At 45.0% G+C, this 21,419-nt stretch overlaps 1 protein-coding gene across 2 annotated transcripts in view; it reads left to right on the top strand.

Annotated features, from left to right (window-relative positions):
* DSG2 (desmoglein 2) overlaps positions 1–21,419 on the top strand; it is a 63,902-nt gene that overhangs the window by 17,632 nt on the left and 24,851 nt on the right. The window contains exon 1 of one of the 2 annotated variants that reach the window (XM_040433359.1): positions 3,566–3,687. The exons of the other annotated variant lie outside the window; for it this stretch is intronic. Within the exon in view, the coding sequence (XP_040289293.1) occupies positions 3,652–3,687 (36 nt within the window). The 5' untranslated portion in view covers positions 3,566–3,651. Of the gene's footprint in view, positions 1–3,565; positions 3,688–21,419 lie in introns of those variants that run through there. 2 annotated transcript variants of the gene reach the window in all.

Raw genomic sequence — 21,419 nt, 5'->3', positions numbered from 1 at the left:
GCCGCTCTCGGCCCTCACCATGCTCTCCTGAGCCGGCACAGTGGAGAAGCAGGGAGTCCCTCCCTCCCCACTGTGTGCGGCTGCCGCTGACCACCAATGAGAACAGACTAGGAGGAGGAGGGGAGGGACTGTGGCCACTGCGCCACCAATGAGAACAGAGAGGAGGAGGAGTTAATTGCGGCGGATCACGGCGCGCAGTAATAGAGTCCAGGTATGGGATAGTATTACATTAATTGCGCCCCCCCCCTTCCACACGATTAAATCATTGGTGGCAGTAGACCCAGGGTGGTAGCTTCTGATCGGAGCCCCAGCAGTGTAATCGCGGGGCTCCGATCGGTTACCATGGCAGCCAGGACGCTACTGAAGCCCTGGCTGCCATAGTTAGCTCCCTGCTGCTGTGTGTATTATGCACAGGGCAGGAGAGAGAGTGTGAAGTCCCATTAACCCTAATGGAGATCTATTAGGGTGAGTAGGACAAGGGTTCTAGCCCCTAAGGAGTCTAATAGTTATTAAATAAAAAGTTTAAAAAAAAGTTTAAGCCCCCCCAAAATATAGAATATATCGTGATATATATCGCACATGCTTAAAATGATATCGCAATATAGATTTTAGGCCATATCGCCCACCCCTAAGTCAGGGCCTGGCGTAGTTTTTACGCCAGGCACAAGGATTGCCACAGATGAATCTAACGGCAGCGCAGAGGGGGAAACTAAGACCGGTGCAAAAAGTAAATGTGCCCCACTGGATTTCAACATCGAACTCCTTTAGATTTCAGGCCATCTGCAAGTGTTGCAGAATACGTGCGGTTGACCTGCCGTGCGGATTTCCAAATCAGCGGCATATCAATTATGTTTGCGGTTTTAGCTGCAGATTTCACCCTTTTCCATCGATAGGTTAAATGTGCGGCAAAACTGCATCAAATCTGCACCAAAAACCTAAGGCTACCTGCATACAAGGGCGGGTGAACACGCGTAAGAACTGCACACATTTCTGTGTAGATTTCTGTGGTTTCTGCACCATATCCGCACCAGAATCTGCAGTTTCCAACAGCGGTTTTCGGTCCAGATTTGATGCGGTTTTGCCGCAGATCTCATCTTTCAATTGAAAATCCGCAGCTAAAGATTTTCTGCACACAAATCTGCACCGCGTGCAGCTGTCCTCAAGCTACCTGCAGACGTTACGTATTTGTATGCAGAAAATGCGCGCGAAAACCACACAAAAACCCACATAAAAAAATGCGCCACTTTATTGTGGTTTTAGTGCGTTTTTTGTGTGGTTCTTATGCGCTTTTTTGTTGCACATTTTCTGTTTATGTTAAAGGGGTTATCCAACCCCTATAATGACCCCCCCCCCAATGCCCGGGCACCTCATATAGATTATACTTGCGCCGCTCCCCGGCACCACAGGGACGAGCCTCCCTAGCGTCACCCGCGATGCTACACTTCCCCCCTCCGTCCCATCGCCGAATGTTTTGACCCACAGTGACGGGGAGATGCATCGGCGTCCGTGCGGGGATCAGGGGTGACACAGGTGCCGGACGGCGGGGCAAGTATAATCTATATGAGGTGCGCAGGCATTAGGGGGGGGGGGGGGGGCATTATAGGGGTTGGATAACCCCTTTAACAACCCCATTGAAGTCGACATAAAGTGAGAATCGCACCAATAATTGAAATGCTGCGGATTTTAAAATCTGCACAACAAGACAATTTCCACACGATAGAAGCTCACCAAGGGCGCATTAGATTTGGCAAATCTCATTCGCTTGGCTGGTACTGGATTACGTTACGGATTTTCCACCCCGAAGCCACACCGTGTGCATACACTCTTAGGCCTCTTTCACACGGCCGTTTTTTTTTTTCGTTTTGCGGGCCGTTTTTTGCGGTCCGTATACGGAACCATTCATTTCAATGGTTCCGCAAAAAAAACTGAATGTGTTCCGTATGCATTCCGTTTCCGTATTTCCATTCCGTTTAAAGATAGAACATGTCCTATATTTGGCCGCAAATCACGTTCAGTTGCTCCATTAAAGTCTATGGGTCCGCAAAAAAACGGAATGCATACGGAAATGCATCCGTATGTCTTCCGTATCCGTTCCGTTTTTTGCGGAACCATCTATTTAAAATGTTATGCCCAGCCCAATTTTTTCTATGAAATTACTGTATACTGTATTTGCCATACAGAAAAACGGAACGGAAACGGAAACACAACGGAAACAAAAAACGGAACAACGGATCCGTTTAAAACGGACCGCAAAACACTGAAAAAGCCATACTGTCGTCTGAAAGAGGCCTTATAGTTATAGTGCTTCACATTTTACCCAGCCACTTAGGGGTTACAGTATGGTACAGGCTATGACATAGAGCTTGGGGGTCAGGGGTGCCAACCGTCCGGAAATTCCTGGACAGCCCGTAAAAATAAGGGACTTTTTTCCAGTGTCCGTGAAAAAAATGAGATGTGTCCGTAATTCTTTTTTTAGGCTGGTGTTGCTTGAGAGGGTCACTTTGTAAGGGCTCATGCACACGAAACGTATTTTCTTTCCACGTCCATTCTGTTTTTTTGGCCGATTGTATGCGGAACCATTCATTTTAATGTGTCCGCCAAAAAAACGGAAGTTACTCCGTGTGCATTCTGTTTCTGTATTTCCGTTCCGCAAAAAAATAGAACGTGTCCTATTATTGTCCGCATCATGTTCTATTAGGGGCCAGCTGTTCCGTTCCGCAAAATACGGAATGCACACGGACGTCATCTGTATTTTTTGTGGATCCGTATTTTGCGGACCGTGTGCATGAACCCTAATTCTCAGCATTTTAGAGCTCACAGTAATCATGCATACGAACGTATATATTTTGCGCCGGATGACATCCGTGTGCATTCCGTATTTTGCGGAACGGAACAGCCGGCCCCTAATAGAACAGTCCTATCCTTGTCCGTAATGCGGAATAATAGGACATGTTCTATTTTTTGGGCGGAACGGAAATACGGACATGTGCAATGCACATGGATTACCTTCTGTTTTTTTTTTTACAGATCCATTGAAATGAATGGTTCCACATACGGTCCGCAAAAAAAAAAAAGGAACGTACACGGAAAGAAAACACGTTTATGTGCATGAGGCCTTAGTGCTGCTAGTGCGCCGATTATTAATATCTGACTTAAAATATATATTAATTATAGTTTTCCAATTTGTCAGTAAAAGATGTCGGCTGTCTGTCATTTTGGGATATACTGAGGTGATGTGTCCGGGACATCCATCTATATTATTATTATGATGTGTTTTTCTTTCCTGACAGCTCCTTATTACACATCACACAGTAGTCCCTGACATGATGAGGGTAGTAGTCACCGCGGTAGTCACCAAGCTCCCTTGTAAACAGAGAGTAAAACTTGTGTCAGGAAAGCGCAGTTTCTGACACACCTGTGACTACGACCTGGATGACGTCACGCTGCTGGGCGGGAAATATTTACCTGGAGCACGGCGCTGGGGAAAGTGTCGGCCTCCCCTCCCAGGGCCGCCCCTCCCCCCCGTGCCCGAGCTCCCCACCCCCAGTCTCTATACCTTTCCTCCCCTCACAGTCAGGGCTCCATTTTCCTCGGGCTCCGGACTGACTCTCGGATTGCTGGGACTTTGTGTGGCCCTCGGCGGAGTTGAGAATGAAGCGGACCCCCTCCATGCTGGTCCTGCTAATGGTGAGTGACTACTAGTCCTGCACTTTGGGCTCTGTGTTACCTGTGCGGACCGCACCCTGTCACCGGGCAGAGCATGCTGGGAGTAGTAGTTGCACAGCAGCAGGTGGCAGGGTCCTTGGCTCCTGGTTTGCTGTGAGTTTTTGGAAGCTGAGGACAGTGTTGCACAGGGGGCTGTGACTACTACCCTCATCATACTCTATCCCCACTTCTCACCTACTTCTAGTTGCTGCAATGTCATGGCTACCATCCTGTGGTGTCACAGTGTACGATCCTGTCCCATCCCCCAATGAGACAGGACTCTGGATCTGTAAGAGACCATATCCTGGATTCCCCGGGCACCTCCTCCTGATGTAGGGCGGCATTCACACCCGGATCCAAGGATGATCAATTGGGACTGAAGTTCCTGATCCTCGACATGTAGATCATGTTAATATCCTCCTCTTTGTACCCTGGGGCCACATGGTTATGTGCCGCCCAAATATTTGTGTGACATGACTACTTTAACGGAACCAAATGGCAGAAAAGTCGCAGTTGAGGCAGAGTTCACGTCACCGCTGTATATTTCCGTTATTCTGCTCCAACAATGAAAATAACAGAAGTGCCGGATCCGGGATATAACTGACCCTTCAGTTTCCGTTCTGAGTCCGTTTTTTTTTTTTTTTTTTTCGTTTGTGCAAAAACCTCTTAATTTATGCTGCATTTCCTTCCAGAACAGCAAATGTCACCCAGTAAAACTGAATGGCAAAATCGCCCTAGACTAGGGCTAGACGGCGGCGCTGGTCACCTGAGTAACCGTGATCCCATAGAAATGAATGGGATCACCGTGGCAATCACAAGAAATCTAGCCATATTGGAATACTTGCAATCCCGTTCATTTCTATGGGATCACCGCTACCATGCTATGCTGGCCGCAACGGCTGGCGCGCGACCAGTGTAGTCCTAGTAATTCAAGTTTGCGGAGTGCTTGCCCTTGCTGGAAGGAAATGCAGATATAGGCCTCTTGCACACGGAGGTATTTTCTTTGTGTCCGTTTTTTTTTTTTTTTTTGCGGAACCATTTACTTAAATGGGTCCACAAAAAAAATAAGGAAGTTACTCCCGTGTCCATTCCGTCTTCGTATTTCCGTTCTGCAAAAAAATAGAACATGTCCTATTATTGTCCGCATTACGGACAGGGATAGGACTGTTCTATTATGGCCAGCTGTTCCGTTCCGCAAAATACAGAATGCCCACGGATCTCATCCGTATTTTTTGCAGAGCGCAAAATACATACGGTCGTGTGCAAGAGGCCTTATTGTTATAAAAACGGCATTCTTCTTTTTCTTTTCTTTTTTGCCGCATCCAGAACGCAGCGCAGCCGCGACGTGTGGCGGCATCCTAATACGCAGTCCATGTAATGTCTGTTTTATAGTATCACGTACCGGCTTTGCCGGAGGTCGGTGCCCCGTCTCTACTTGGACCATTCAGCTGCTTCCTGTGAAAAATGTGAGGAATGCCAGGAAACAAAGGCCTGAGAGGCTGCATTGTCCTGGGCGGGGGCTTCAGTCTCTCTGGGGGGGGGGCTTTATGGTTCATTCTGTGTTTTTATTATACCCTGGAACAAGTAGAAGATACTGGGGTCAGTGAACGCTGGAAAGTCTTCTTCAGGATACAATATGTGTGTGTTCTAGTCCATGAGGGAGGCCGACAACTGACACCGTTTAGTGGCTGAAGTTTTGCTGTTTCTTTCACGATTCCCATTGAGGTGTTTTGCTCATGGACATTTAAAGCGGTTTTTAATATTTAAACGGATAAAAAAAAAAACATCTTTGGTTACCCCACCCCATCTGCTGACTTGTCCCATGAGTGGACGGCCAGTCCGTGTGACATCACTACTGCGGGGGGACACTACATCTTCCTACAGAGCTTCCGCTAAGGCTACATGCAGATGACCGTATGTGTTTTGCCGTCCGCAAATTGCTGATCCGCAAGAAAAAAAAATAAAAAAAACGGATGACATCCGTATGCCATCTGTTTTCTTCTTTTTTTTTTTTTTTTGGGCGGATCCATTCTAACAATGCCTAAGGCCTCATGCACATCCGCAAAAAAAACGGAACGGACGCGGAAACAAACAACGTTCGTGTGCATGTAGCCTAAAACACACAATTTTCATTTTTCTAGAGGGAAACGCCGATTCCCATAACCCAAAAAAGAAAGTTGGGAACTTAGCCTATAAAGTCAGATCACATCTCTGACAGCCTGAGCCAGCATTGCCGTTCACCGCCGGTCCCCGTGGACAATAATGGGATCCGTCAGGGATCTGGACACTTTCCGGCATGATTGCCAGGCTTCGTCCAGACTAGGGATGAGCGAATCAACTTCGGATAAAACATCCATTGAGTACTGTATGGAGCGAGCGCTCCGTACAGTATTAGGCCTCTTGCACACAACTTATGGCTTTTTCAGTATTTTGCGGTCCATTTTTCAAATTTTTTTTTTTTTTTTTTTTTTGTTTCAGTAGTGTTTCCGCTTCCGTTCCATTTTTCCGTTTGTGATCCGTTTTTTGTGGATCGCAAACTGAAACAGAAGCATACAATAATATTTAAACAAAGTACAGTACTGGTTCCAAAAATGGAACGGATATGGAAGACGTACAGATGCATTCCGTTTTTTTTTTTTTTTTTTGCGGAATTATTGACTTGAATGGAGCCACGGAATGGGATTTGCGGGCAATAATAGGGCATGTTCTATCTTTGAATGGAAATATGGAAACTGAATGCATACGGAGTACCTTCTGTTGTTTTTGTGGACCCATTGAAGTGAATGGTTTCGCATACGGACAGGAAACGGAACAAAAAAAAACGGAACGGAAAAAAAACCGTTCGTGTGCAAGAGGCCTTAGAATGTATTGACTCCAATGAGCTGAAGGTATTACTTCGCGAAGTCTCACGAGACTTTGCATAACTTCATAAATTAATTTGTACTGTAAAAAAACATTTCCCAAACTCAGGTTCGGTTCCAAGTAGTACCTGAGAACCGAACCCGAGCTCGGGAAATGTTTTTTTACAGTATAAATCAATTTCTGAAGTTATGCAAAGTCTCGCGAGACTTCGTGAAGTAAGAACTTGGGCTCATCGGAGCCAATACATTCTAATACTGTACAGAGCGCTCACTCCGTACAGTGTTAGAACGAAGTTTTATGCGACTCGACTTCGGATATGTTGACTTTGGATTATGCAAGTCGATTCCCTCATCCCTAGTCCAGACAGAAACCATTGAATGCATCAGATCACCGGAGATGTAAACAAGGCTGCGGTGACTAGTGGACGCACAGATTTGCAGATTAAGGGTCCATTCACACGACCATAAGTGTTGCGGATCTGCAAAACACTGGTACCATCCGTGTGCGGTCCGCATTTTGCGGAAATTACATGGCCAGCCCTATGATAGAAATGCCTATTCTTGTCTGCGAATGCGGGCAAGAATAGGACATGTTCTATAATTCGAAATGAATGGGTCCGCACCCGTTCCGCATATTTGCAGAATAGATGCGGACCCAGAAATGTGTTTGCGTGAATGGACCCCAAGTGTCAGAATGCGGATCTGCAAAAAATATGGATAAAGTCTGTGTTGCATCCGCTTTTTTGGTGGACCCATTGGAACAATGCCTTTTGTTGTCTGAAGAAAGGTCAAGAATAGGACGTGTTCCATAATTTTGACATCACTGTAGACCAGAAATATGGGTTATTTGGGCCTCATTGGAATGAATGGGTCCACATCCCATACAGCTGTGTGAATAGGGCCTTTTAATGTGACTGGTTAGAAGCAGATTTGATTGTGGATTCCGTAGAAGCCAATTGGGAAGCAAAAAACCTCACTCAAAAACTCCACTAAAACTGCCTCTAAAGTCACTGAGGATAGGTCGTCGGTGTAAATCTCCTGGACAAGCCTCTGACCGTACACATACAGTTGTAACCAGAAGTTTACATACACTATATAAAAAGACACGTGTGTTTTCTCAATATGACATGAAATCAGAATAGAGAATATGCCAAACCTGTGCGGTGGGATGGATTATCTCGGCAAAGGAGAAGTGCTCACTAACACAGATTTAGACAGATTTGTGAACAATATGTGAGAGTAATGGGTCTTTTGTGTATGTAGAAAATGTTTCAGATCTTTGAGTTCAGCTCATGCAAAATGGGAGCAAAACCGAAAGTGTTGCGTTTTATATTTTTGTACAGTGTAGTTTTGTCAGACCACAGGACATGTCTCCAAAAATGTAGGTCTTTGTTCCTGTGTGCATTTGCGAACATTAATCTTGTTTTTTTATGTTTCTTTTGGAGTAATGGCTTCTTCCTAGCAGAGTGGTCTTTCAGCCCATGTTGATACAGCACTTGTTTCACTGTGGATAGTGACACAATCTTACCAGCTTCCGCCATCATCTTCACAGGGTCTTTTGCTTTGGTTCTTGGTTTGATATGCACATGTCGGACCAAAGCTCTCGGACACGGCACTCGTCTCCTTCCTGAGCGGTATGATGGCTGGACATTCCCATCTTGTTTGTACTTGCGTATAATTGTTTGTACAGATGAACGAGGCACCTTCAGGTATCTTAAAATTGCACCCAAAGTTGAGCCAGACTTGTGTAAGTCCACAGTTCTCTTCCTGATATCTTGGCTGATTTCTTTAGACTTTCCCATGATGCCACACAAAGAAGCAGTGTGTTTGTTTCAGGTGGGCATTTAAATACATCCACAGGTGTCTCTAATCACCAAACCTAACAGAAGCTTCCAAACACATGACCTCATCATATGTCCAGGCATAGTAATCCTAGTGTATGTAAACTTTTGACATTGCAGAAAGTAATAGAAAATTGCCTTAAAACATATTCTCTCCCTGACCAAACACAGGAAAGGTTTATTCTGATTTCATGTCAGATATTGAGAAAAACATACATATGTGTCTCTTTATATAGTGTATGTAAACTTCTGGTTTCAACTGTATGTGTAATAGCTGAACCCACTCATTTCTGCTGACCATTTCATGTGTATGGTGCCGCCTGACTCATTTCTTCACCAGTAACTGCTTGCTCGTCAGTGGAGGTGAACTCCTCGATCACCTCCACTGTATGGGGAGGAGTGCGGACTATTGCGATCGCTCATCCCCATCCAGAATCATTGTTTCTGGGCAGTAGATCGCTGTTTACATGGCAAGAACTGCTGCCCAGAAACGATGGTTGAGGTGTCTGCACCAAAGATGATTTTCCTGAATGAACGCACGTTTTCCCTTCGTATTACACTAGCAGATCAGCCAGGTGACGCGTTCCTGCCCGGTAATCGCCTGCTCGTCAGCACTGCTATTACACTGCTTTTATGATGTTTTCACTGCCTGGCCCTGTCAAAGTGCGGATGGTGTGTCCGTTTTAGAGAGCTGAGCCTCTAGGTGTAATGGCACCGCCCCCGTTGCTCCTAGAGCCTCATTTGCATATATTAAAACGTCATTTTTCTCAGCAATGCGGGCACATGGGACCAACACGGATGTCTTCAGCTGCTGAGTGCACGTGGAACAGGTCAGCCAGTGTCATAGGTAGAAATCTGCTGACGGATGTCCTTTAAACGCCTCTGGAAGCCCTTAGAGGAATAATGCACGTAAAGCAATTGCACAATGCAGTAATGTTTCCTGTTTGCCATTCATTAGTCACGTCCTGTAATATTATCAGTGGACAATATTCTCATACCTGGAATACAGCCTGGTGTACTTTACAAGTTTAAAGCCACGGATACCGGCTGTGTGCATCCCGCACTTTCCACGGGCCCTATCGTAGAAATGCCTATTCCTGTCCGCAAAATGGGCAAGAATAGGACATGTCCTACAATCTGCGGCACAGTCCCCGGATGCAGACAGCACATGGATGACATCTGAGTGCTGTCTACGTTATTTGCGGCCACATAGAAATTAATGGCTCTGTGTGCGGCCCATGAAAAGTCCTGAAGGACTAGTTACATATGGGAATTTTCATCAAGTGTTCGTGTCGGAGTGCTGGCACTGATAAGGCTGCCAGTGGCGTAAGGTATGCCTGGTGGAGGCTGATCACTGCCATGTTTACCCAGACCAGTGGTTGGGAACCAGCTTTTGGCCAGTTGTGAACCCATGTAAAATAGCCAGTAGTAGCAGGTAGACTGGTTACACATTTACCTATCTGAAATGACTCCAATGTTGAGCTCATAGCTGGATTAGCACCATATGGACAGCAGCGTGTTCGCTGTTAACCCATTCCACACCTCATCCTGCAGAATTTGTTTAAAAGTGGGAGATTTATCAAAACTGATGTGAAGTAGAACTGGCTTAGTCGCACACAGCAAGATTCAACCTTTCATTTTTTTAGAGCCCCTTTGGAATGTGAAAAGGTGGAATCTGATTGGCTGCTATGGGAAACTAAGGCTACTTTCACACTGGCGTTTAGGCTTTCTGTTTGTGAGATCCGTTCAGGGCTCTCACAGGCGGTCCAGAACGGATCAGTTTTGCCCTAATGCATTCTGAATGGAAAAGGATCCGCTCAGAATGCATCAGTCTACCTCCGATCAGTCTCCATTCCGCTCTGGAGGCGAACACCAAAATGCTGCCTGCAGTGTTTTGCTATCCGCTTGACGAAACTGAGCCAAACTGATCCGTCCTGGCACACAATGTAAGTCTATGGGGACGGATCCGTTTTCTCTGGCACAATAGAAAAAACTAATCCGTCTCCCATTGACTTTCAATGGAGTTCATGACTGATCCGTTTTGGCTATGTTACAGATAATACAAACGGATCAGTTCATGAATAATGCATGCGGTTGTATTATTGTAATGGATACGTTTTTGCAGATCCATGATGGATCCGCCCAAAATGCGAGTGTGAAAGTAGCCAGTCTGCGTCTCCCACACCTGCTGTACAGGGATGAGTGAACTTGTGTTCTCTTGTTCTGCGTACAAGGTTCAGGTTATCTAAGAATTCCGTTATGGATTCCGCTATAACTTATAGTCCGTGGTAGCTGAATCCATCGCAGAATTCTTAGATAACCCGAACCTTGTACGCAGACCTTAAACACAAGTTCACTCATCCATACTGCTGTACAAAGGCCTGGGATAAGGCAGTGTTTTATTTCCTCACAGAAAACCTTTTTGGAATGAATATTATTGTTCCTTTCTCTTTGTATAGCGATTTTATTTCCTTCTCCTTTCAATAGGAAAGTATAAAATGTCCTACCAACTGTGTTTTTTTTTTTTGCTCCCTTTGTGATATATATATTTTATTATATTATAATTATAGCATGTGCACTTGGCAGCTGAAGGCATCTGTGTTAGTCCCATGTTCTTATGTTCCCACATTGCTGAGAAAAATGATGTTATGCAAATGAGTCTCTAGGAGCAACGGGGGCGTTACCATTACACCTAGAGGCTCAGCTGTCTTTGCAGCTGCCGCACCCTCTCCAGGCATGATCACATTTTTTCACTACCTGGTCTTGTCAAAGTGGGGAGGGCTTGGTAGTTGCAGAGAGAGCAGAGCCTCTAGGAGTAACAATAACTCCCCCATTGCTCTTAGAGGCTCATTTGCATATAGCAAAACATCATTTTTCGCAGCAGTGCAGCCACATAATATGGGACCAACACGCACATGTAACTGGTCAGCCAGTGTCATAGGTAGAAATCTACTGACAGATGCCTTATAAGTCCCAGCATGCTTTGGGTGTGACCTTCTATTTTTTCAGACATTTTCCATAGACTTCTTTATAGAAAAAAAGTGTGGCTAAAAGGGAATGTGTCATCAGAAAAGGATCGATTGTGTAAATCATGTTTTTATCTTAAACCTATTTTTAATTTTTGACAGTTACTTTGAATTTTCCATGTCAATATCTACTGGTATATAAAAAAAAATTGCCCCGGCCACTAAGCTTAATAGTTTGATCTGTACAGATCACCTCACTGTTATCTGCTTATCATTTATAGACCGGATTAGTCTCTCCACATGTTAATAATCATTTGCTGGCGGCAGATCGTACCATACAATCAGCGCTCTGCTGCTGGCAATGGCATTAGTGATCTCTCCTTCCCATACTGAGGAGGAGATTGCTGCATGTAATAGCAGCGGTCTCCTCCGCTACCGTACAGGCGATTGCCAGGAAGGAAAGCCCTCCCGACAACCGCTTGCAGAATCTGTAGGTGTAATACGGCCCTTATGTATAACCACAGGATCCACCATTCACAATAGGCAGTTGTCAGTCTTATCTATTCTGCAATTGTGATGTGACCTCGGACCGAGAATCTTAAAGATAATCGCTAAAGAGTATTCATAGGAACTAGGCCTGCACAATATATCGCCAAAGCAATCGCAATAAATTGCAATCGCCAATTGGCCGACCCAAAAATGCTGCAATTGTATTACCATATTTTTCGCTTTATTAGACAACTTTTTTCCCCCCCCAAAAGTGGGGGGAAAATGGCAGTGCGTCTTATAAAGCGATGGTTGACTTTTTACGTGGCTGACACGGATGTATCGCCGGCTGCCATGCTGCACAGCGCGACCGGCGATACATCAGTTACAGTGCGGGGAGGGAGGAGGGGCTGGAGGCAAGTCGCTATTTTAATGAACAAATGTCCTTCTATTTATTCTGTTTATCTGTTCTGTGCTATTAAGAAAATGGCAAGTTTTGTATTTTGTACTTTTGCAGTAATGCAAATATGTTATTTAATTTAGTAAAATATGTTTTATTTTGAAAAACACTGTGCATTTCAGTTCTTGAGTTAAGCATAACTACATTTCAGCATTATCAGTAATTTCTGTGTGCAAATAGACCTCTAGCACAATTCCCTTTAAAATATTGCATCGCATATCGTTATCGCAATTTTCAGGGCCCTAATCGCAATCGCCCAAAATTCCCATATCGTGCAGCCCTAATAGGAACACTCGTTAGCGATTATCTGGCGGTGTAAATGTACTGTGGATTACCTGATGAATGAGTAAAGCACTCGTTTTATAGGGGATTCCGATCCTTTGTAAATGCTTCCTTCCCAATAATATGCTGTCCTGTCGCCCCTTGTAAAGGGACCTTTAATGTCCCTCAATGAGTCAACCCCTGTCCATTGTGTCTATGGGCCATGGTGGCTACTATAAAGCATATCTATAAATGCCGGAAACGGCTCAGGCAAGATGGCTGCCCCCATAGTCGTGTTCAAAACTTGGAATGAGAAAATCTGCAATTTAGAAAATAAAAACCTGTTAGAAAAAAAAACGATGTGTCACTATCTTGCCTTAACTGGCAGAAAAAAAAAATTGGTGGCACATTCCCTTTTAAGGCCCCTATACACAGGCAAGTATTGGGAATAATCCTACCGTTCCCAATTAATTGCCTACTCGTTATATGCATCAATCATCATCCCTGCTGTATAGGGATGAGGGATCTCTACTGTGACCGCTCGTCCCCACAGAGAGTCATTGTTTCTGGCAGCAGATCCCTGCTTAGATCGCACAATCTCCTGCCCAGAAACGCCAGCAACGAATGGGTGATCGGCGGCACCTTCACACAGGGCAGATATCGGGGACGCTCCTTCCCAGTCATTGCTCTGGTTGTCCGCCTGTGTAAAGGGGCCTTTAGAAACGCCACCTGAAAAAACACTTGTAAAAAATGCCAGAAGTTTATGACCTGTTTGTACAAGCCAAAAAAAACCACCAAGGAAAGGACTTGGTGTGGCAGCGGCCTTTGGGTAAGAAGGTCTGTTCGAGGTGAGACAAACACCCCAGTACTCTGGAGGCCACAGTGCATCAGTGGAAACCTGTTATGTAAGAATTACACTAGTCTGGAAAGGAATGTGAAATTTGCCTCCAGTGTGGGAGGAAGAAATGGAATTTTGCCGCTGCTAATTTTAGTTGCTAAAGTTAGTGAGTATCCAGAAAGTTTGCAAAAATGAAGTACAGCTGAAATTGTAAGTAGAAACTGGTTACAACTCATGGCTGTTATAGACCTGAAGGAAGATCAAGACCTGCTAGCTGTATCTACAACGATGAGGGGGACTCGGGCGTGGTCCCCTTTATATAATGCAGGGTCCGTGCCAGAGGTCACAATACCACCTGTACAAGCGTTGTAGACTCCTGTTCAGGCCATTTTACTCCCTAAGAAAAGTCTGACGCATACCAATACGCCTTAGACTTTTCCTTGCCATCCATAAGCGCAGGTGTGAATGGCACGGGCAGCGCAGCGATACTGCTGGTGCCTGAAATAACCAATAACAGAGCTTTGTTATTGGTCGGTTTGGGCGCGCTGCCAAGGCGGTATTGTGTTATGTAGCAGGGGGCAGCAGGCGGGAGCTGTAAGGAGGAGGGGCTAGCTCCCAGGAGTTGCTTTATCAGGAGATTAGGGGGAGCGGAGTGCAGTCCAAGGTGACAGCACAGCAATGTATCGATGGGTGTAGTGAATGCACAGCAGGCTATTATAGCCAAGTGATAAAGTACAGGGAAGATCCGACATATTGGACTGGACTTCATCACTTCACCATAATAGCCTGCTGTTATTTATACTGGTAAGGGTTCCTTCATCTCATACATACCCATTGTTTATTTCTGTTCTGCTCTGTTAGATGAGCAGAACAACGAAAATAACAAAAGTGCTGGATAGGGCACGTAACGGCGGGTTCACATCACGTTTTTATCATATGTCTAACGTACACAAAAAAAGTATACAACGGGTGCCTCTGGCAGATGCCATACTGTGGCATCCGTCACCATAGAGTTCCATTGTACAAAAAAACTTGTATGTTAATGTATATACGTTTTTTGCATATGTAGTGTACCACGTTTTTCCATCCTGCAAGTTCAGCAAAAAAAACTTATACATCTGTCTGAGGCAACCATTAAGATTTTTATTTTTTTCCCCCCGGACTGTATGTGGAACCATTCATTTCAATGGGTTCACAAAAACAAAACAAAAAAGTTTGTTCCATGAAATGCACACGGACGTCATCTATGTTTTTTGCGGCTCACAAAATATATATGGTCGTGTGCATGAGCCCTAACTGACAGGAACAGAGCTGAGCACACTCCAATGACTATAATTAGTCCCGTTCAGTTTCCGTTTAAAATCCTGTCTTTTTATTAGACAAAAAAATTGCTGCATCATTAGGCTTTTTTTTTTTTCTGGTCTTTTTGACAGAATCTGCAACAGAGACCTCGAACTGAGCCTCCAACACAAATGTGAACGTGTGTTTGAATTACTGCAACTTTCGTACTCCTCCTTCTCTAAATAGTAAGGAGTATTTTTACTCTTCCGGACCTCTGCTCCGTGCACATTGTCTCCTAATCTCCAATGTGGACTTTACTGAACATGATGAATTTAGGGGGGTGCTATCTATCCTTGGGAGAGGGCGCCTTAATCATCATGTCTCAAGGCCTGTTTAAAGGGTCGAACATTGACTTGTAGCTGCCCTACATCTGGTGGCATTAGAGGTGGAGATTAAGAGCTCATTTGCATTATGATGAATTTTTGTACCCGAAAAGGGGATTTCAACAAAACGGTAGTTTGAGTGACATTTAACAGTGACTGTTTTACCAATGACTGACCATCATGAGAAAGAAGTCGGCCATGACTGATATTTTCATCCAGTAGATGAAGGATATTTCAATACAGCAGTTTTCCTCATTCTGGTGACGGTTAATGTGTTTGTTAGATGAATATATGGCACTTGCCAATTTAGCCCTTGTTAATATTGGTGCCATTTTCTATTTTTCGTAATATATGCCCCCACACAGAGGTCCTGTCTGTAAAATGGCTGCCTGTGTCCAGGCAAATCGCCGTCTCCTCCGTTCACATGCATTGCACTGTTGGGGTGTAGTGCATTGTGTTTGATGTGTCTGGTCACATGACCCTTCATCAGCAGCCATCTTGAACAGGACCACTATGGAGGCAGCACAGAACATTTGCCCACCAATAGTACATGGCTTATGACATACAGCAAACTGTCCAGAATATCAGCAAAGGCTATAGGAGTTTCCCCTAGTCATCTTACATACACATCAGCCAACAGTAGCCAGAAGGTGACTAAAAGCAAAATTGATTGTCTTGTGTCATTGAACATGTATGGACAGACTAAACAACTATAATGGGCAATATGGATCAATAATTCAGGCGATGTCCAAGTACACCACAGGACTGAACCATCTAGGCACAGCGCAGGCCTCCCACTACACACTGATCTCCAGTCCCTCACAGTCCATGTGTGAATGGGAACCATAATCTCATATGTACATCAAGAAAGTGATGTGAGTCCATAATTGAGCTGTATAGTACGAGCCTCTTTGAAATCCCTTTAGGGTCCATTCACACGTCCGTAGAATGGGTCCACATCCGTTCCACAAATTGCGGAATGGACGCGGATCCATTCATTCTCTAAAGGGCAGGAATGGATGCGGACAGCACACATTTCCGGAGCGCGCCCCAGATCTTCCGGTCCGAGTCTCCGGAAAAAAATAAAACATCTCCTATTCTTGTCCGCAATTGCAGACAAGAATAGGCAGTTCTATGGGGGTCCCGACCGGGTGTATTGTGGATCTGCAATACACTACGGACGTGTGAATGGACCCCTAGTATACCTAAAAGCCATGTTCAGTGTATTTGACTTGACTGAGTATTATACAGTCAGTAATGGAAGATGCTGCCTCAGGGCAAAGCAAATACCAATACACCTACGGGTTCTCTGCTGGCGTCTACTTTTTCTTTTTGTATCTTATTGACGCTTATGTTCTTACTGCTAAGAGCCTGTCTGAATGGACTCAGTTTACATACATATATATGTATTCTGTGTAGCCTTTTCTCAATGCAATAAGGTCAGTGTTTAAACGTGACGCGTAACATCTAAATGAACTTAAAATGAGCGAAAGCAAAGTGGAATCCATGGTAGGAGATGGCCTATCTTTCCAGTAGATGCACCATTTATGGTGATGACTCCACTGAGGCCTTCGTAGCTGATATACTGTAGATCCTTGCTTCCATATTACATGTTCTGCACCTAGCTTCTCCTTTTTTGAAATTCGATTTGCACAATCCTTTCAACATGCTTTGAGTCAAGGATCTGGTTACTCCTCATGTGGAATGAGACGGGTTTCTACAGGCCTCTTGGAAGAGAACAGGCTGGTTAGATTCCAGGTAATCTGTAGACAAAGGCCTTGTGTGAGGAGAAGGAGTTACAGTGGTCACTGTGCAACATAACGTATGGCGGTACAGGACACACAAAAAATAAAACCGTAAAATCCAATAGTAAGCAGTTATTCTTGAGACGTGTAAGCTAAAGAACAAAGCAGTGAACACACCCTCACAACCGAGTGAGAAATGAAGGCGAGGGAGTGTGCGGAGCTCAGCGTGCGGTGGGATTCCAGAAGCCTGATCGCATGGGAACACGAAGCGAGGGTGTGTGTCAGCGTGGAGATAAGGGATTCAACTGCTGTCTTATGGTCTACTCTCGCCCTTTAGTCACCCGCTTAGTGATTTCTAGCAGCTCGTTCACTTCCTATTGCTTTCCTGAATGGTAGTCTGCTGTGTTCAATGGGTGCCGTATTCAAACTTCAATAGGCAGTGAACCAGCTAAAAGTGAAAATGCAGCCATTCTGGTTCCGTTGGTTCCATAGTGATAATATAAAAGAAATGAACACTGACTGCACACTTGTACAAGGCAAACGGCTCCAGAAACCTGCTTTGGGATGTTTCCCTTCTTCCCTGAGCTTGGCTGTGTTCACGCACCTCCAAAAAGCAAGCACGTAGGAAGCCTAATTCTATAATTGTATGCAAAGTGGTCACCCAGCGAAGAGGGGCTGGCTGACCCTTTGATAGCTGCTGTAATTTGTCTACATACTGGAGTATAGTGGACTGAGGCCAGTGCCCCTCAGCGTTCTGTATGTCCCTTCTAATAACACCTATGTCTGAGGTGTTTAACAGCCCTTCATTACAATTAATTAGCAAAATTAGACTAGCAGATAATCGTTACGATTCCAATGCTAGCGATGGAAGATGAACGATTATCGCTTCATGTAAGTGTTTCTAACGATTGAGCGATCTGGCCAAAAACGCTCGCTCCACGTCTGTGAAATTGTTAGCGCGAAGTACAATCATCGGCGCAATAAAATGCACAATAATCGTTTCATTCAAATGCTAGTTGTCTACTAGAAGGTTTAGTACCTGTGATCGCTTAAGCTATTATCTGCTCTTCTAAATCCACCATTGGACCGTATGCACACGACCGGTTTCTGCGTCCGATCCGTGTTTTTTGTGGTCTGGACGTCTTTCCAAATCATGTCAATGGGGTCTGCATAAAATGCGGAGGCTATTGTCCCGTCCTGTCCATTCCGCAAATTATAGAACAAGTTCTATTCTTGGCTACAAACTGCAGTCTGCGGTCCCATGCAAGTCAATGGGTCTGGAAATAATGGTTAACAACAAGTCTGTAATTTGAGGCCATACAGAAGCACAACACATAGAAATGCTGACTCGCGGATCCGTGGTTTGCAAGCCACAAAATGGCAATGGTCGCGTGCCTGTAGCTTTATACTCGGTCAGTGTGTTGCATCAGTAATTGTGAACTAGAAGTGAAGCCTCCACAGACATAAGGTACAATGTAAAAGATCTGCTCCTGTTCTATATTTTTGACCCGCACCTGGTTTTGGCTCACAATCGCCTATGCCAGTCAATGATCACACTGGGGGTCATTTACAACCTCGTTAAATTAGCCGCTACTCCGGCAGTCTGTGCGCCTTGAGTAAAAGCAACGTTTCACTGGAGTAGTTTTTAGTCCTATTTTACGCCTGTTTTGAAAAGTAAAATTTGAAGAAGTCCTGGCCACATGCATCGGCGTTTACAAAGTCACATGAAGGGGTCTTGTGAAATTTTTTTTTAATGCCAAAAACTGGCATAGAAATGTTAGTAAATGACCCTCAGTGACTGTGACTAAAGCCTTATGGCGCATTTACGCTCCGATTTGAGCAGGCAATGTTCAGGAAGGAACTGTTCCTCCTTGTCAATGAACATAAGGGTCCAGCTGTGTGTGTGTGTGTGTGTGTTTGTTTTTTGTTTTTTGCAACAACATGCCTGTGGTTACGGTGCGTTTTTCTTCCAGCAAAGGGAAAACGCACAGCCAAACTGAATTCATTACTAAATACATTACATTAATGTAACTCTAAGGCCCCTTTCATACGGGCGAGTATTCCGTGCGGGTGCAATGCGTGAGGTGAACGCATTGCACCCGCACTGAATCCTGACCCATTAATTTCTATGGGGCTGTGCACATGAGCGGTGATTTTCATGCATCACTTGTGCGTTGCGTGAAAATCGCAGCATGCTCTATATTGTGCGTTTATCATGCAACGCAGGCCCCATAGAAGTGAATGGGGCTGCGTGAAAATCGCAAGCATCCGCAAGCAAGTGCGGATGCGGTGCGATTTTTCACGCACGGTTGCTAGGAGACGATCGGGATGGAGACCCGATCATCATTTTCCCTTATCACATGGTTATAAGGGAAAATAATAGCATTCTTAATACAGAATGCATAGTACAATAGTGCTGGAGGGGTTAAAAAAATAATAATAATAATAAACTCACCTTAAGGCTTATTGGTTGCTATGACGCCGTGCGCTTCATGTCGCGGCTGCACTACAGTAATACACTATACGAGTGTATTACTGTAGTGCAGCGGCGGCATGAAGCGCACGGCGTCATAGCAACCAATGACGCGGTGCGCTCCTGCTCTGAATAGGAATCCAGCCCGGCATACCACGGGCCGCTCTCGGCCGCGGAACACGGTCGTGTGCATTCGGCCCAATCCACTTGCTCGCGCAGCCCGGCTTCTCTTCTGTCTTTTTTTTTTGCTGTGTGCAGGAAAAGGACCTGTGGTGACGTCACTCTGGTCATCACATGGTCCGTCACATGATCTTTTACCATGGTGATGGACCATGTGATGACCGGAGTGACGTCACCACAGGTCCTTTTCCTGGACACAGCAAAAAAGAATACAGAAGAGAAGCCGGGCTGCGCGAGCAAGTGGATTAAGGGGAGTTTAATTTTTTATTTTTATTTTTTTTAACCCCTCCAGCGCTATTGTACTATGCATTCTGTATTATGAATGCTTTTATTTTCCCTTTATAACCATGGTATAAGGGAAAATAATACAATCTACCCAGCACCTAACCCAAACCTGAAGTTCTGTGAAGAAGTTTGGGTTTGGGTACCAAACATGCCGATTTTTCTCACGCAAGTGCAAAACGCATTACAATGTTTTGCACTCGCACGGAAAAATTGCGCATGTTCCTGCAACGCACCCGCAGCTTTTCTCGCAACGCCCATTTGAAACAGGCCTAAGTCTGCTGTGTGCTTTTCCTTTCGCTGGAAGAAAACGCACCGTAACCGCAGGCATGTTGCTGCAAAAAGAGAATACAAATGTGATCGCACTCTATATCCAGCATTCTGCCCTGCCTCCATGCTGGATGAGACATTGGTTTACATTTTGGCCAAAGCTTAATAAGCCACTCACCATGTCAAGGTCGCCTCTATTGAGTGGTCCCTAACACTAGTTCCTACCTGTTTATGGGCCATGACAGCCACACAAAGTCCAGGGAATGCAGGTCAGCGTGCACGCCAAGCACACTCTGCTTTTAACCCCGTCCGGTGCCATTACAGCTTTCATCGGATCCAGGGATGCAAGTACCAACATGCACGCTGAGCCCACTATATACTTCTCCTGGAGCCAAATGGCTACTGGTAGGTTCTATATACGCAGAATCAGTTTTATACTGACTTTAAAACCAGCCTCCAGGACAGATTGACTGGTCAGGTGTGCATGACTCAAAGGAGATCGCCACGCCTCCAATATAAACTACGAAGATTTTTTTTTGGGGGAATTGAGTCAGCACAACCTGTATATAGGTGCAGATCACTATGGCGAAATACATATACAAATGTGATCGCACTCTATATCCAGCATTCTGCCCTGCCTCCATGCTGGATGAGACATTGGTTTACATTTTGGCCAAAGCGTAATAAGCCACTCACCGCGTCAAGGTTGCCTCCATTTGAGTGGTCCCTAACCCTAGTTCCCACCTGTTCATGGGCCATGACAGATGTTGCTGCAAAAATCGCAGGCATTTTTAATGATGCAGTTTTTTGCCACATTTAAACCGCAGCACAGCTGCTACATGTGCAACCCTAAGATCTGAATTTACATACGGCCGTCACCTCCCATGTATGGGAACGAGGAATCTGCTGCCCAGAAACAATGGTTTTGGCATAAACGAAGATTGCACCCGATGAATAAGCGTTTGCACAGTCATTAGGTGATCGGCAGCACATTCACACTGGCCGATTATCAGGAACACACATTCCTATGAATGCTCATTCCCGATAATCTGTCCGATAAAGTCCCCTGTAAAGGGACCAGAAGTGTCCCGAGCAATCCATGTCCGTTTTACGGTATGTTCTCACGTGGTGTAAAAGCCGCAGATCTGTATGGGGCAAATCCGCAGTCTTAAAATGCCAGCAAAGGTATATGAGGGCTCCAGATATCTCATCCACACTCTGCAGACGTAAACGCTGTCTGATCGCAGTCTGTGCTCCGAATACCCGCAGCGATTCCTACAGCAGTGTCCCCGCAAAAAACATTTCTGCCATCTTTTTGTGGTGGCAGATTTTAAGGGGTTGTGTCGAGAAGTAATATTATTGACCAAGTGAATGCGATGAACTTTTG

This window comes from Bufo bufo, chromosome 5, assembly GCF_905171765.1.
Source record: "Bufo bufo chromosome 5, aBufBuf1.1, whole genome shotgun sequence".
Taxonomy (NCBI): domain Eukaryota; kingdom Metazoa; phylum Chordata; class Amphibia; order Anura; family Bufonidae; genus Bufo; species Bufo bufo.
Note: the sequence above shows the minus strand (reverse complement) of the source record. Positions and strands in the feature narration are given on the sequence as shown.